This window comes from Trachinotus anak, unplaced genomic scaffold (genome assembly GCF_046630095.1).
Source record: "Trachinotus anak isolate AG129_WGS33_773 ecotype Australia unplaced genomic scaffold, CSIRO_AGI_Tana_v1 ptg000019l, whole genome shotgun sequence".
NCBI classification, from domain to species: Eukaryota; Metazoa; Chordata; class Actinopteri; order Carangiformes; family Carangidae; genus Trachinotus; species Trachinotus anak.
The window spans coordinates 18634161-18651119 of NW_027273870.1; the positions used below are offsets into that span (position 1 = coordinate 18634161).

A 16959-nucleotide genomic window follows, 5' to 3' on the forward strand; every position below is an offset into this window, starting at 1 on the left:
GAAGTAGGCAGGTATAAATAGAAACACTCAAACAATATACCTGCACCTCCAAACTGCTGGTAAGCACAGTACTTGAGTAAATGTACTTGTAAGTGCGCGTAACGTGTGTAAAGTAACATCCAGTTCGTGCAGGACGTGGCTGCTTGCGCCTGCTCTCATTACATGCTGTACATTGAATGCTGTGTACGCGCAACCTTCTTGTCACGACGACATTGACCAATGACAGCAGGTCTCTCAAACTCTAGGAAAAGCAACGTCGCCTCTGATTGGCTGAGATCAGCACCCAGCTGAACAGAGTGTGGCTCGCTGCTCCCGCTGCTGCTGCTGCTGTTGCTCCTTCAAGACGCAGGTTAAAGTCTCCGGATCTGCCGCCGCACACAGGTCAGTTGAAACATTTTAAGCCACTTAAACCTCCCCCCCAGACGTCCAGCTGTGGATCAGTGTCGACTGTTACGCGCTTGCAGATGTTTGTCAGGTCTCAGGAACAGGCTGCCTTTCGCTTTCTTTTTTTTTTCTTTTTTTTTTTTTTTATTGGTGCCTTGAGACAGACCTGAGCCGAGCCACGTTGTGCGTCTTTCTCTCCTCAGCATATCTTTATTTTGAGGCTCATCTAATAGGCCTGATGTTCACGTCGACAGCATGTTCAGTCACCGTGATGACTTCAATCAGAATAATGTGTCCATCACTCCCTGCGTGTCCGTCGGTATCACTGAGAAGCGTCTGTCTAAAGCCGAAATAACAACAGACGCGGACACGCAGCATCAGAGCTGATTAGACACTTTGGAAACTTTTTTTTTTGGTCTAATCTCCGCCTTATCTGCTTTGTATAAAACTGTCCTGCACACTGACGCCATTGTTAGTCAATATAAGATTATAACGAGCGGAACAATGTAAGCATTATCATGTGGTGGCATCCCCAAAACCCCAAAGCAGTGCTCTCCAGCACACACCCATGAGGAAGTTAGAGTTTGCACGCTGAGGATGTTGTAACCCCCCCCCCCCCCCCCCCCCCCCCATGCACTCAGCGGGCTCCATTCATGCAACATCGGAGCCCAAACTCCTTTTACTTTCATTTATCCTTGTGAATTATGGTAGTGTAGAGTTTTCCTGTTCTTCTGCATTGTCTGGCCATTGATGGATTTTTTTTTTTTCTTACATGGACACATAATCAGAGGCACAGCCAGAAAACTTTGGCGCTGTGCATATGCTGTTTCCAGGCGGCTCCTTCACCTCTTCATCAGTTCTTGCATGTGCAGATAAATTAAATAACAACTAAACATGCACCTTTAGTGGTTATTAGGGTGTTCAGTAATGATCTTTTTTGTTTTAATCACGTTTGATGAAATATTACTTGACAAATCAGTGACACTTTAAACATGAGGTTTTCTTGGAGAGAGAGTATTACAGAACATGATTTACTAAGTGGTTGCTTAGATCTCTTTCCGCGCTTGAGGCAAAAGTCATAGGGAGAAAAAAGGCGTCTTTCTGCGCAGGGACACTAAGGATGACTGTGTTCCATGACAAACTGGATAAGACATCACTGCCCTTATGTTTTATAATGCTAGCAGTTCACTCTTGACGCCTGGTGCAAATCTCCCTACAGGAGAAATTGCTGCAAATGCTTGCTTTATATATATATATATATATATATATATATATATATATATATATAATTTTTATTTTATTTTATTTTTTTGGTCACCACATGAGGAGCTCACCTCTCTCTCACCTTCTTCATTACCGTGACAAGATGGAGGGAGGAGACCAATGCTACTGAAAATGAATGCGAACCTGATGTTCGTTGGGATGGATTGTTTGATTTTCAAACCATACAGAGATAAGAGGGAACAAACTGAACAGCGGGAAAGGTGCATTCAAAACAAAAATCTCAAACGTATTTGCACAAAAATGTGACATATACAGAGTTTGTCGTTACTTGCAGCAACACAAAGGTGTGGTCCCTTGAAGTTTCAATGCGAACATCATAGAAACAGCCGTTAATCGGATCAAAGTTGTGACTGCTTCTGTGACTTCCCCTCGGAGCCGAGACAGACAACAGAAACTATCAGAGTGAAAGTAACAGGCAGATGGTGGTCAGCTACTTCTTCTGTGGTGCCCTGGCCTGCTCTATAATGAGGGAGAGGATGTCAAACACTTCGGCACATCTAAAAGCTCTCTGTGTGTTCTTGCGCGGCCTGTTTGCTTGTTTGTTGTTGCTTCGGTGACAGAGGTACAGTATGCGTGTGCTGTAGGGTTGGGAGGGGGCAGTGAAGTGCAGGGGTGCGCTCGGTACTGAAGGCATTTTATGGCAAACGTCCTCCTCCAGGAATCCGTGGAATGTAGGTCGAGCGCTGTGTTTGTCGTTTTCCTCCCTTTTTAACCGACATTTTTTGGAAAATTAGGTAATGATCTTTGGGCCACGCAGCGCAGTCACATGAGCAGTGATATGACAGACATGGGATGTTTGTGTGGTTTTTTTTGTTTTGTTTTTTTTTGCCTTTGAACACAGGAGTAGCTTTCACTGCAGACCACCACCCCTGTTGTCACTCTGCTGTGGTCGTGTGAGAATGCTATGCCATCAACCTGTGTCTGTTTGGGGTTTTGATGGCAAGCAAACGATGTGAGCTAGCTGATGTTTACACAACAGTCAAGAGCGCTCTGACTCGGAGCAGGAATTTCAGCTCATCCCTACCAACCTGTAGTTACTGTCAAAACTGAATTTAAAGGAATCCTGTGAGAGTTGCAAACTGAGGGTCTGGTTCCACAAGGGTTTGGCCTGCGTGCCCTGCCACGTACACGCACTACAATTCCGGTGTCTCTGCATAGAGAATACTTACTTCTTATTCATTACTTATTTGCATGGTTTTCCCCAGGAATCAAATTGAGCCGTAGAACTGATGAATATGTATTTTAAGGAGTGTCATGGGCTCATCCTTCTTACTGCAGTAGCTCCCTTCACCTGATTTGCCAAAGGAAAAACATCTCACATAATCCAGTTATTTACCACTCAGTGAAAGTGTGTTTTGACTTAGGTGCAAACATAAAAACTATTTTTAAATCTATCTGTTTGCACCTGCCTCATTAAATCAGGGCTTGAGTCAAAACTGAGGGTTAAAACTTTGCTACGGAGCGAACTCTCCCGTTCTTGTAATTTGTAATAACAAATACTAAACCAGATGATTTTCTGCTGGAACGTCTTGGAAAATATCATTCAGATGAAGAAGTTGTTGACCCCAGAGTAGAATGATGGAAACCTGACTTCATGTCTTGAAGCATTTTTTTATTATGCGAGCTCATTCTGCTTCTATTGGGTGTAGTGTCGGTTCAGGTGTTGATGGTTTCCCGGGGTAATACCAGAAGTTTTGCCATGTGTGGATGTAAACTGAACATTTGGGTGGTTGGTAGGTGAAAAAAGAAGCAGTCATGAGGAGGGCTTTAGTAGGGCTTTAGTTTGCTGTGATGGTGTTTTAGTTTGAATGATTAATCAAGAAAATAACTGTTGGAGCAAATAAATGTGTTTCCCAAAATGTGAAATGACTCCTTTAGTAAAAGAGGAAAAACGGTAAGCGACCAAGTGCCAGGTGTTTTTCCACTTCTATTTAAAGTAGAATGTGGTTTAAAATCCCCACAGTGGGCGAGCATATGCAGCTGAGTTTCAGTCACTCTGGCTGATCAGTCTGATTTGCTCCCCAGATTTGACTGAGTTTCATAATGACTGTGTGTTTTCTCTGACCTGCAGTATAGAGGTCATGTGTCCTGATGCTGTGTTGGCAGCAGTTGACGGGTTTGTGACCTTTGTTCCACTTCACAAATCCCATCCTCCACCCTCCCTCCCCATGTACATTTCTCCATGTGACCGAGAGTGTGCTATTTCATCGGGGGGGGGGGGGGGGGTCAGGACCTGCAGTCTTGAGCGTGGTTGTCTTGTGCAAGGTCAGCCTTTGTGTTGAATGTGACCGGAGGAGGACGGACACGAGTCAGGCAGACGGCTGAAGCAGAGTGAAGCCACAGGAGCTTCAACAGCCTTCCAGCAGCCGTGCAGAAACAAACAACTTGTTGCTGCATGTCAGCCCATGTCTCTTCCTGTTCAACATGCCTTTAGAGTGTTGCTCATCCACCATCCTTTTCAAGAAAAGGTACCTCGGGCAAGATACAATTAACCCGTGTAAACCGAGATTTAAATGGTTTTACATCTATTGACTCATCGTCCTATTTAGCTCCCTTCCCTCGGGGCATGCTGTACTATCTGTAAAACTGTTGAATTATCAATGAGGTATTGGCAGCTGGACAGAAGCAGATCCAACAACAAGATCGGATAAGTCAATAACGCATGAATTTCACGTGTCAACATTTTGCATTTTTAGAACTGAATCGATAGGGAACCGCTGTGCGTGCCTCCACTCATCTACATATCAGGAGGTGTGGACAAGTCCGAAGAATTAAAAAGTTTAAACTGCAGCAGCTTAAGTGTGCTGTAATGTGTCTGGGTTGATTTTTTTTTTTTTTTTTTTAATTTCCCCCGCTTTTGAAGAAGTGAGACGCAAACGCTGTCTGAACACGTTTGGTTTCAAAAACTTTTCTTCCTCTGTAGTGAAGCTACGTTAAGCAGAAAGTCTGTGGCAGGCACTCATTGACGTACAACGAGGATGTGGAGGAGCCATTGATTTTAAAGACATACATGACCTGCAGATAGCTTAGAGCGGAAACACATTCGTTTGTGCCCCGCAGTATCAAAAATCCTTTGTGTGCCAGTATGTTGTTAGTCAGTTCAGATTGCTACAACTGTGCAATGGATACATTGTTCAAGATTTGGAGCTGTTTGCGCCGCTGCTCTCTATCCTCCGACAAGAGTCTCATTTAAAACAAGTCAGGTGGAAACATTAAAAAGTCAACCAGAGACAGCTTTTCCAGCCCAGAGCGAATGTTATCTAAATTGGATAGCTAGCTACAGCCGATGAAACCTGCCAGACTGTCGTCATTATAATCTGGTGACATCAACGGTCCCTGGCTAGAGACGACGACCTGCTTTTGTGTATCTCTGTTTGAAATCAAAAACCCTTTGTGACAAATTACTAAGAATTTTTTAAAGTGGCAAATTTGTCTATGTTATCACTGTAAACTGCATCAGTGAGGAAAATCTTTCCTGTTATGAAACGAGAAAATAACACATATTTCTTTGTGAAAAGGGTCCTGTCTGTACTTAGAAAACACGGTAGCCTCATCAGCTACAAATACCGACACTGACTTAACATGATTTGATTAACTTTAATTTCAGGACGAAAGTATCATTCATCCATTATCTACACCTATCCTGTTCAAAACCTTAAGATACTCAGTTTACAGTCACAAAACAAAGAAAAGCAACAGTTTGCTCTAAGCCCTTCCCTCCTTACTCCATTACATTATATTTACTCATTTGGCAGATGCTTTAATCCAAAGCAACATGTGAGGGACAACACTAGAGCTTCAGTGCAGCAGGAGGCCGTGGTGTACGTGCAAAGTACTAAATCTATTCAATAAATGCAAGAAGATCAAGTTAGGAAGTGCACAGTAAGCGCTAGTTAGGCCAGTTAGGGTGTTAGAGGTGTTGGAAGAGATGAGAGGGACGCCCCTGCTCTGACAGTATTTACCAGCTCATTCAGTCATTGGGGAACCACAGACGAGAACAGTCTGGATTGAGACTGCCTTGTGTGTAGAGATGGATGGATGTTAATGCCAGACCACTTTCCTTGGTGGAACGCAGTGGCCGAGAAGGGGGAGGATAAGCCTGTCCTTAGGTACTACCGCTACCCCTGTCAAGCTTTCTTTTCTCACACAACACCAGGGACAAACACTTGAAAGTCTTAGCAATTTTTTCAATTTTTTTTTTCACAAATCCCAAACTTGGCAGATCTGTGCCTAGGCCCACTATGATCTTAGTGAGAGTTAATTGAGAGGGCTGGGACCAGACAATGTTTGGCTTCATAAATGACCTTGGCAATTAATCAAAAACAATATGCTGATTTGGTTTCATCAATTTCACCAGCATTTTTTTTTTCAGTTTTGCGTGATATATATACCACATTACGCAGCTTCATGCGGGAGCCGAGAGAAAGCTACTTCAGAGATTTGAAAGCGTCCGTCTTGTCATGATGGGATTACAATGTGTGTGTTTGAAGGCTCCATGTGCTAATCCTCCGGTGGTAAGGCTGTAATAATGAGCTTAAATCATCTGACCTGACGTTCAACACCCTAACCGATTATCAGCTCAGTGTCACACTGCTCTTGGTTTTCAGAGAAAGAGGAACAGGAACGCTACAGAGAGATTTGAGTGTGACTGACCAACCATGTGTTTTTTGTTGTTTTTTTTTGTAACTTCCTGGCTGTGGTTTGGGGTGACTCTTTCTCAAAAGCTACTGTCTGTAGTTTGCTGCGCCGCCTCGGGGCTGCAGCAAACTAATCTTGACGTGCTGTTATGTGTCAAATGAACCAGCTGCCCTCTCCACCTCTTTTTTCCAGCGTCTTGTGTGCGCTTGGGTGTGGGGTGACTGGAGAGCTGGCTCTGCCATTGGCTTGTCATCTTCCCAGGCCAAGTATGGAGAGTAGAGGTGGTGGAGGAGGGGGGCGGCGGTGGTGGTGGTGGTGGTGGAGGGGTTATTGGAGTGGAGTACCTTTTGCCTCAAACAGCTCTCAGCTGAGCATGACACCAGTGGCATGTGCCTGCTGTGGGCCATCTGACAGAAAGACGCACACGCATAGGAAAGCTGCGACTAACACCTATTTTCTTAATCAATTTCTAATTATTCTTTCGATCGAGTGCCTAAATTTGTATAACCAACAGTAAAAAAAAAAATACAAAAACACAATCAATTCATGATGATATAAAACAAAGAAAAATCAATTTCATTCAGATGTTTCCAAAGCTCTAAGTAACCGCTTTGTAATATGACTTGCATGATTAATTAAAAACTTTTATTAGTTACATTTCTGTTGATGATGTTGGTATGGGTCAGACACATGAAGATATATACCATAAGACAATGTTAAAAATCAATGAGCAGGACTACAGTGAGGTAATACAGTTTTTGTTTTGTTTTTTGTTTTTTTCAGGTATTTCATTTGCTGAATTGTCCAAAAACTGATCTGACTGATCTGTTTGATTCTTGTATCTATAAATACCAGAAAATATCAGGACAACTGACAAAATATACATTGACATCATGGCATAAAGTTATATATTCCTTGATGGGGTATGACCCACCGCTATGTTTCAACATTGTAATACACATTTCTGTTGGACTGCTCTTGCCACATTCACAGCTGGTTGCACTTAGTTCACTCTCAGGCTCACCACCTCTCACTCTGTCCTTGTTGTAGCAGACAGCTTCAGCAGGAAACGTGTAAATCCACATATCACAGCTGTCCTCATGTTTCCCACAGTTTTCATTTGTCTCATCAGTTGAAAATGTGGTGAAATGAGGTGTAGGTTGTCTCTTAGTGTATAAACTGGAAATGATAATAAGTATCTCAGGCTCCAGGGAATCTGCATTTTCTCACCTTTGTGCGTGTCACGGTTAAGTCAGTGTTATTGCTCACGTATTTGTGGATATCGGTGTAAAAACAAGGGGATTTGTCAACATACCTATCATCTAGAACACACAGACTTTGTCGTAATTAGCGTGTAATTCTTTGTTCGACTAGTTTCAGAAGTTCAGACGCTCGGCAACACAAGAATCGCACACACTGTGTCCAGATAATGTGTGATAAGGTGCTGGTCACTCACTCTCGAATAAACATGACTGAAAAATGCTTGAATCACTCAGATCAGTTCCCAGTTCCTTCTGAACCGGTCTTTCTTTCATGTTATTGAAACTACACACAGACACATGAATTTGAACCGATATCAAGTGATAGCTAACTTGTACTTTTGTTGTCTTCTCCTGAGAACAAAATGCTTGTGACAGTAGATATGTTTAGATATTGATATCAAGTAGCAGATAGATCTCAATACATCAATCTCTGACTTGAATTGCTCTCTGAATGGCTAGCCGTGTCTCATGCGTCTGTGTTGCTGTTTGAGAGGGGCGTGTTTCTGCTATTCATAGTTGTGAGAACCTCTGAGGTCTATTAGAGGTCAGTGTGAGTCCTTCTAATAGCAACTGCTGCAGCACAGGGCTAAGCTACACCTCTCCACCTTTGGACACAGTCTCTACCTTTCCTCATATAAACACTGTGAGTAGAGAGATTTATTTTCTCTTAGTTCAGCTTTAATTTTGACAGATCATCAGAAAAATCCATTGAACCGCTTTTAAGACGACAAGAAGTGGTCTGATCATGACTAGTCTTTCACCATGGCAAATAGTAACATAGCTAAAATAGGTTTAACAATAGGTTTGATGTGGAGTTTATTATTATTATTATTATTATTATTATTATTACTATTATTGATTATTATTGTTGATTATTATTATTTATTTATTTATTTTCAAATTGATCCACACAGCCTTGATTAATCCGACTGGTACTTTTTCTTTGGATGTCTGAATCCAAAAACGAAGAGGATTTACAATGACCTCATTTGAGCACAATTTCTCGCATTGAAGTTGTAATTATAGGCTAATGAAATGTAATTGGAATCTTTTCTACTACACTTTGTCCCAGTTGGCACCAGTCCCATATGTCATGGGCTTGGTGTTTATAATAGAAGTAGGTGAGAAGTCACTTGTTACCTCTGTGGTGGCTGTTCACTTATTCATTCACCTACGGGGCAGTTCCCTTCCAATCTAGAGGTCAAATGAGTTGAGCAGTTCATGCACACACAGCCGGCCAGTCTGACATTAAACATTAAATGAAACATTAAATGTTCAGGGAGGGAATTATTAATTGATGAATTTCCATATTCGGGTGTAATAATTGAAAAATAATTGCTAGTTAGATAAATTAGTCTAGAGAGTTTTATTCCAGGGCACAGACTCATGTCATTTGCATTTTAAATTAACACGTAATTAAAGTCAGTCATGTTCAGTGGTTTAATTCTGGTCAGCATGTGAGCATCAGTTCCCTCCACAAATGAGCATTATATGGCTGAGTGCAGTGTGTGTGTGTGTGTGTGTGTGTGTGTGTGTGTGTGTGTGTGTGTGTGTGTGTGTGTGGGGGGGGGGTGTCCTTATCATCTCCTTGGGGGCTTGTGATGTGGAAATATGCGTGGAGTCATATTCCCTTCCTGCGCCTTTGTTTCCAAGTACGCACAGCTGTTGAATGGGATAGCACATCTTCCTTTTGTATACAACATTTGTAGACATGCTGGAAGAAAAAATGGCAAACATACACACACTCGTCTTCGAGCAGCATGTTTCTTCACTGAATTGTTAGATTTATGGTAGAGGTGTGTTTTTGAAAACAGTCTTTTGGTTTTATGGATTTTGAAGATAAAGACAGCTCAAACAAAGCTTATTGCAAATCTTTTAAAAATTGAGGAAATACTCATTTTCTCATTCAAAGACCTGTATTTCTTGCTATTATTATAAATAAAACAATACAAGGATTTTTGATGTTATGCTGACTGTCTTTATATTTATCATTTACTTAATGACTTGGAGTTAATAGACCACTTAAACAAACAGATAAAACAAGAATAGCTGAACATGGAATAAGAGGATAAAATGAGATATCCGGGAAAAAAGATTAATGATGTGTATCAGTATTAAGATTAAAAAAATGAAAATTAAAAGATCAAAACATAAAAATAAAACCTTAAAGTTTTTACAAGAGGTGTTTCATGACCTCTTTATAATGAAGGATATAGTGTTAAGAGCTTTAAAACTAAGGTGTCTGCCGTTAGAAGGGCCAAATGAAACTGTCAGATTTGTTGTTGTGAAGATAGAGGAAGATTTGATATTTGGGATTTATCTGCTAGGCCAAATAATCCAACACAGTAGATATGAAGTGATGGATCATCACTGAATCGCAGGACTGAACACTGAAGCTGCATCAGCCTGCCCTGAATGATTCACTGTGGGTCTCTCTGTGGAGATTTATTTATTTTAATTGTAAACTGCATGATGGTGTGTCGTTATGAAATCTTTGCTTTTCACAGGAAGAAAATGAAAGATAAGAAATAGTACAACAAAACAATGTGACTGTTGATCACTTTTTGGCATGTGGCCCGTACTGAGGACAATAGTCTTGGCTGGAGCAGCTGTTTTTTCAGATTTCAAACTATTATTTGAAGAGTTGTTACGGTTTAGAAAAGTTTAAATTGGGTTGTCCCAATGCTTTGAGATGTCATGAAATGCCTTCTTTGTCCAACAGCAGTCCAGAACCTAAGAATATTCATTTTACCATCATTTTAAGATCAGAAAAAACTGCACATTTTTACTTTTGTGATCTTTTAACAAGAGAAGGTTTCGTTTTTTTCCCGCTATAAAATGATACCCTTTTCTTTTTATCGATAAATTGATTGTCTTATTGTTGCAGCTGTATTGCATCTCATCCCCTCTGTCTCTTGTCCTATCTGTACCTTCATAGTCAAACTACAAATTAAGAATAAAAAAGATCAAATTGCGTTTATTCATGTGAATATGTGAGCACAGACAGTAGTAAATTGCCTTTAACTCTCAATGGGACCACTGTGCTTCATCTTCAGTTTGAGCGGGATCTCATGTTGGCATGTAATGCTCTAAAACAAGAGAGCCATTGATAAAAAGATAAAATACTACATCCTGCTGTATCACCACATCCTTAGGAAACTCTGAAGGAAAGCATTAACCACAAACACCCCCTCACATGGCTGACGGCTTCCTATGACATTACAGTTTTTTCAGATTACATTGAATTGTCTTGATTATTAAAGAAAACTGCAGTTTTCTAGTAAACACATCCAGCTTCACTGGAACAGAGACAAACATGCTGAAAAACGAGAACTGCAGAATAAAGATTCAAAGTTTCCCAACTGAATGTCCCCCTCTCTGGTTTCCTGCAGGGTCAGTGCAGAACAGCCATGCAGGCTCAGGAAGTCCTGAGACAGCTGCGCATTCCCGAGCTGGATGACGTTCGGCAGTACGTGCGCGGCTTGCCCACCAACGCGCTCATGGGTATGGGTGCTTTCGCTGCCATCACAACCTACTGGTTTGCAACCCGGCCAAAAGCCCTCAAACCGCCCTGTGACCTCAGTCTGCAGTCGGTGGAAATCCCAGTAGGTGATCTGTAATATCAAATGTCTCTCCACTGTCGTAATGTTGTTTGTTAGAGGAATAACTGAAGCATGACCCAACTACTAGAATGATTTAAAAAAAAAAAAAAAAAAAAAAGCTGGACAGCAGATCTCATTCAGCAGGAATGTCAGTGGGATCTTCTCCAGGAACTTCATCACGGCTGATGTGGGTGCAGTTCTGGTTAAAGCAGACTGCGCTGGTAAAATAGCTTTTATCAGTGTTTGTTTTTCTATTACTATGGTATCACTTACTAATGAGACACCCTTTATGAGGGTTTGTAAGTTGTAATTAATATTGTTATGTGTGGCAAATAAATGTTTTTCCAACGCTTCATTTAAGACATTGATAAGAAGTAGTTTTGGTTTTTTTTTTTATTATGAAATGTCAAAAAATAGTGGGAAAAATGCACAGCAAAGACAACAGTATTTTATAAAAACAAACATAAATTGAATTTTCAAACAGAGGAAGGAGTCCTATAACCAAAATGACTAAGATGGGTACATGACCTGCAACAACTATTGCTTCCAGTTCCTCACTCTTCTAGGCCACACACCAGCTGTTGCATCATATACTGTGCAGGATCCACGTTTACATATGAGGGAAACAAATTCTCCGCAGTGCAGATGTGCCACAGATTAAATCAGTGTTCTCCATAATGAATTTTGCCATAATGTGTCACATGGTAGTCCTGTGGTAGGTTTGGTCCATACTGATCATGACTTTTATATTTTTGTCCTTGTAGGGTGGAGAACGTGCACGAAGATCAATGCTGAACGACAGTGAGATAAACATGACGCACTACTACAGCGATGCATGCACAATGTACGAGGTGTTCAGGCGAGGACTCAGAGTATCGAGTGAGTAGCAGCTAAATGTGAGTGAGTCCCTGAAGATGGAAGACCACCTTTAAATGTGAGCCTTATTTCCCCTCACAGATAATGGACCTTGTCTCGGATCGAGAAAACCAAACCAGCCATACGAGTGGCAGTCTTACAGAGAGGTGAGATGCGGACCACGGGCGTGTGACTTCAGCATCGTGCTCATTCACAAACGCACGGCCACACTTCACTTTTTGTTTTGTTTCACATAGGTGGCAGACAGAGCAGAGTACATCGGCTCTGCTCTCCTTCACCGAGGACACTCTCACACAGGAGACAAGTTCGTTGGTATTTTTTCCCAGAATAGGCCAGAGGTAAACAAATTCTACATTTTTTTTTTTTTTTTTTTTACTTTTTCAGCATTTTGTAAATGTTTTTGATAAATCTGAAATTTACACAATGGGCACTTAAAACTAAAAAATCAGCACTGAAAATATTGTGTCAATGTCTGTTAGACTGTTTCCCTATCATGCTGGCGTTGACCCTTACTGTAGCCATATTATCAGTATTTGATGATAATATTATTGAAATAAAATGTATCACTTACAAAGTTAATGCTGGAGCATTTACAAGTAATTTTTGTTCGTAATGTTGATCGGTTCTTTGTCTCTCAGTGGACCATTTCAGAGCTGGCCTGTTACACATACTCCTTGGTGGCAGTCCCACTGTACGACACACTCGGCACAGAGGCCATTGACTACATTATCGACAAAGGTACACAAAGTGGGCACCTTCACACATTAACCACCTCCTGCAGTTCTGTCGCGCTGCTTTAGATCGAGGACACTGATACAAACTAAGCAGCTCATTTCAGTGGCGTCTGTTTTTCAGCTGCCATCTCAACCGTGATCTGCGATGTGCCTGAAAAGGCTGGGATGATTCTGGACTGCATCAGCGGGAAAACCCGAACTGTCAAGACGATCGTGCTCATGGAGGCGTTTGACAGCGACCTGGTGACCCGTGGACAGGAGTGCGGCATTGAGATCCTGAGCTTGAAGGACTTTGAGGTGAGGTTTTTATGTTACATCCTCAAAATAGGTCCCTCAACTATATTATCGTTTCTGTGCCGTATTACAACTTGTATCTACTGAGCATATCTGCAACCGTCGACATCCCTCATGTTCTGGTTAGAACTAAATGGAAATTAGACCCTGGGGTGTTGTGTGTTTAAAGCATGATCATTATCAGCACGTCCTGCAGACATGCTGTGACTCACTTTACGTTTTGTGTATTTTTCCAGGCCTTGGGTAAAGCAAACCACCAGACACCAGTGGTGAGTAGGAACAGTACACTTCATTTGTTGATTATGGCAAAAAAGGCTCTTTATTCTTACTAAACTGAGAATCAGCTTTTCAGCTTGGAACATTCACAGTGTTTATAACCACCGCAAACTTTAGCATCATGCACACTTCTAATGCAGTCACAATTTAGGCTTCATGTGCATTAGTGTAGATCTGTGCTCTGATTGCAGCCCCCTAAGCCAGAGGACCTCGCACTCATCTGCTTTACGTCTGGAACCACAGGTAATGAGACAACTTGTTGCAACTTTAACCTTTTTAGAATTTTTTTTTTTAACATCATGTATAATCATGAGTTTTTATTGCTTTTCAGGAAACCCGAAAGGTGCAATGCTTACTCATGGAAATGTAATCTCCAACACTGCAGCTTTCATTAAAGTAACAGAGGTAAACAACAAACAAACAAACAAACAAACAAACAAACACACACCAGTTCAACTTTTCAGTGATGACCCTCAATATACAGCAAAATGCATTTTCTAATAGTGTGCATCTGATTCCAGCCCTTTTTTTTTCAAGGTGGATGCTTCTGTTTCTTTTCCTTCAGAACTATTCCTTTACAATCTTTATTCATTTATGCAAGGACATAATTTCCATTGGCGGCACCCACCCCCTCACTTTTCAGGTTGACTCCTGCCTGACAGTTTCATTCACTCAATAAAACCTCTCTAAACAGTGCTGCTGTCATTCAGATGAGAGAAGAGACACCTTCTGTCATTCCTGCATGCTCACAGTAATAAGCTTTACAAGCATCAGAGTCATTTACAGAATTTATTTTGCCCCAGTCTTTGCATGTCAGGCAACATGGAAGCGCCCCTTTTCTGGTTGGAGGCTGTTGGGGCCTGCAGGCAAGACTCAGGGCTGAAAAAAGTACTTCACTTCTTCTGCATATTTTTTGTTACCAAAAAAAAAAAAAAAAATCATTGGACAGTGTTTGCTATAGCAAAGATGTAAATACAATATTATCTATCATAAAAGATCAGAACCTAAATGTGATTACAATAGTGTATTAATAATGTAGATATTTACACATCAGCACATTTTTATAATACCACTACTATTACAGGAATAAAAAATCCATTATCATTATTATTATTATTATTATATCCCACCCTTTTTTGACCTGTGAATGGATTGTGCCTCCCCCTCTTCTAATACCAAACCTACAGCGCACCTACCTTGCATTCATGAGATCAAAAATAATAGAAGCATCGTTTGATCGACGGGCTTGCGAAACTCTTAAAATCCTGTCTCGCCTTCTCTGACTCTTTTATATTTTCCTGTCCTCCTCTTCATCCCTGTGTATGGTGTCGCCCAGGGCTCACTGAAGCCCAGCCCCAAAGATGTGCTCATCTCTTTCCTCCCTTTGGCCCATATGTTTGAGAGGGTGGTGGAGGTACAGTACGCCAAAGCTTGATCTGCATACGTGCACGTGTTTTGTTTTGTGTGTCCTCCGCAGGTAAACTGCATGCTGAACCTCCATGACATTCATGTATCCTATCTCCCCCTAGCTCACATGTTTGAGAGGGTTGTACAGGTATGTTGTGGACTTGTTTACCTCCAGATCTGTTGCATAACGAAATGAAAGAATCAGCGTTACTGTGGAAACAGCATTAAGTCTTTGAGTGTTAAGTCTGTGGAAAATGTTTTCAGAGCATTTTGAAAGCAGCTGTAAATAGATGAGAGAAAGTATGTGTCAGAGGTTTGGGAATATTACCAGCACCTGTGCTCTGCCATCATGTTGCTGTGGATTCCTGCTAACTTAACTTCTGCAGCTTTTATTGCATCTCAATACATTTTGAGTAACAACTGAAAGTTCAAAAAGTACCAACAGTTGCAATTAAATGCCACACTTGCTAGTCTTGTTTACTTTGAGCAGATCTTTCCATATTTAAATAGTAATTCTGTTAATTTTTTTGACAGTTTTATTTATAAACAGGAAAGGTTATTTTTATTATACTTTTACAAACCTTACATATAAAACATTTTTTTGTAGAAAAACATATTTGTACTCCTCAAAGTAGGAGACATTAAATAAAACGTGACTGTGTCATCAGTAGTGAAGCTTGGGTGAACACCAGTGTTAAAACATGTGCCGCTTTAAAAGACAGCATGAAGCTGTGTGTGGTGTTATGACAACCACACACTTGGTCAACTTCATGTCCGTCTTAGTTGTTTTAATAAATTTGTTCATAAATGATCATGGAGCCTTTGATTCTTGAGCTCCTGAATGTGGAAAAAGTTGGCATTTGGTTTGAATAACAAACGTGTGCAGTCTCCAAGTGCAATAACAACGCCCCCTAGTGGCTGAAACATCACACTGGTTTAACCTGCATAAGGAGGAATAAGCAGCTCTCTCTTCATCAGGGGGTCATCCTCATCCACGGGGCCCGAATCGGCTACTTCCAAGGGGACATTCGGCTTTTAATGGACGATTTGAAGACTCTGCAACCAACAGTCTTCCCTGTGGTCCCACGTCTCCTCAACCGCATGTTTGATAAGGTCAGACATCAGTCTATCATTTTTTTCAGAAACATTCTTCTCTGTGATTATACTTTTACTAATTGCCCACTTTTCTAGTCCCATTTCTCTTCTCATTTAATGTTTAATATAAAATGTGTTGATTGCCTGAGGCAAGGCTCTTTTAAAACAAACTTTTCTTACTTCTCTACAGGTATTTGGTCAGGCCAATACACCGCTGAAGAGATGGGTGCTGGACTTCGCCTTCAGGAGGAAGGAGGCAGAGCTGAAAAATGGCGTGGTCAGAAAGGACAGCATGTGGGACAAACTCATCTTCAGAAAAGTACAGGTAAGTGTGACATGTTCTATAAAAAGCATCTAGTGTTTTTCTAGTGTTCACCTCTGACTTCAAAAGGACTTGAAAATTTGGGATATTACTGAGATATCCGCCACATTTAGTTTTGAATGAGGTTTGATCCTGTTAGCAGGTACATATACTGATACCTATTTTTATAACCTATACTTCTTTAATAGTTATTTCTTCATCTTTCTTTCTAAAGATTAGATTATCATTCTCAGTGTTATTTGATGCATAGTAAGTGATGGCCAGTGTTTCAGTCTCACTGTTAAATTTCACACTGTGCAGGCGAGTCTGGGCGGTCGTGTGAGACTGATGATTACAGGAGCAGCACCGGTGTCACCGACCATCCTGACGTTCCTGCGAGCTGCTCTGGGCTGTCAGGTGAGCCACATCAACATGTGCATCTCACTTATTGTTTGGCTGTTTTTGTTTCCATGAATGTCCCAAGTAACCAATATTTTTTTTTTTTTGGCTACAGTTTTATGAAGGCTATGGTCAAACTGAATGTACAGCTGGGTGCTCCATGTCAATGCCTGGAGACTGGACAGCAGGTAGAACATCCACTAACTGTTGTCCATTCTGGTGTACTATAACCTGTGTGTAATAGTTCAACTATTATTTTCCTTATTTCTTTCAACCAATGACACGGAACTGTGGGTATTCTGTCGTCAGGTCACGTCGGGCCTCCTCTGCCCTGCAACATTATCAAACTGGTGGATGTAGCAGAAATGAATTACCTGGCAGCCAATGGAGAGGGAGAGGTGAGGAGT

The 16959-nt window shown here is 41.1% G+C and overlaps 1 protein-coding gene across 7 annotated transcripts in view; it reads left to right on the plus strand.

Moving 5' to 3' along the window:
• The first annotated feature begins 282 nt into the window (after nt 1-282).
• acsl1a (acyl-CoA synthetase long chain family member 1a) overlaps nt 283-16959 on the plus strand; it is a 50827-nt gene continuing 34150 nt past the window's right edge. For 2 of the 7 annotated variants that reach the window (XR_011694291.1, XM_071503265.1), the window contains exons 1-16: nt 283-381; nt 10961-11173; nt 11935-12049; nt 12128-12192; nt 12283-12384; nt 12685-12784; nt 12902-13077; nt 13311-13343; nt 13542-13593; nt 13682-13755; nt 14687-14764; nt 15736-15870; nt 16043-16177; nt 16475-16570; nt 16668-16740; nt 16862-16950. Coding sequence is in view for 3 of the 7 variants with exons in the window: in XM_071503265.1 (XP_071359366.1) it covers nt 10979-11173; nt 11935-12049; nt 12128-12192; nt 12283-12384; nt 12685-12784; nt 12902-13077; nt 13311-13343; nt 13542-13593; nt 13682-13755; nt 14687-14764; nt 15736-15870; nt 16043-16177; nt 16475-16570; nt 16668-16740; nt 16862-16950 (1518 nt within the window). In the remaining 4 variants the exon portion in view is untranslated. Of the gene's footprint in view, nt 382-8093; nt 8212-10960; nt 11174-11934; nt 12050-12127; nt 12193-12282; nt 12385-12684; nt 12785-12901; nt 13078-13310; nt 13344-13541; nt 13594-13681; nt 13756-14686; nt 14765-14827; nt 14906-15735; nt 15871-16042; nt 16178-16474; nt 16571-16667; nt 16741-16861; nt 16951-16959 lie in introns of those variants that run through there. The other 5 variants (XR_011694289.1, XM_071503264.1, XR_011694292.1 and 2 more) reach the window with 3 other exon arrangements.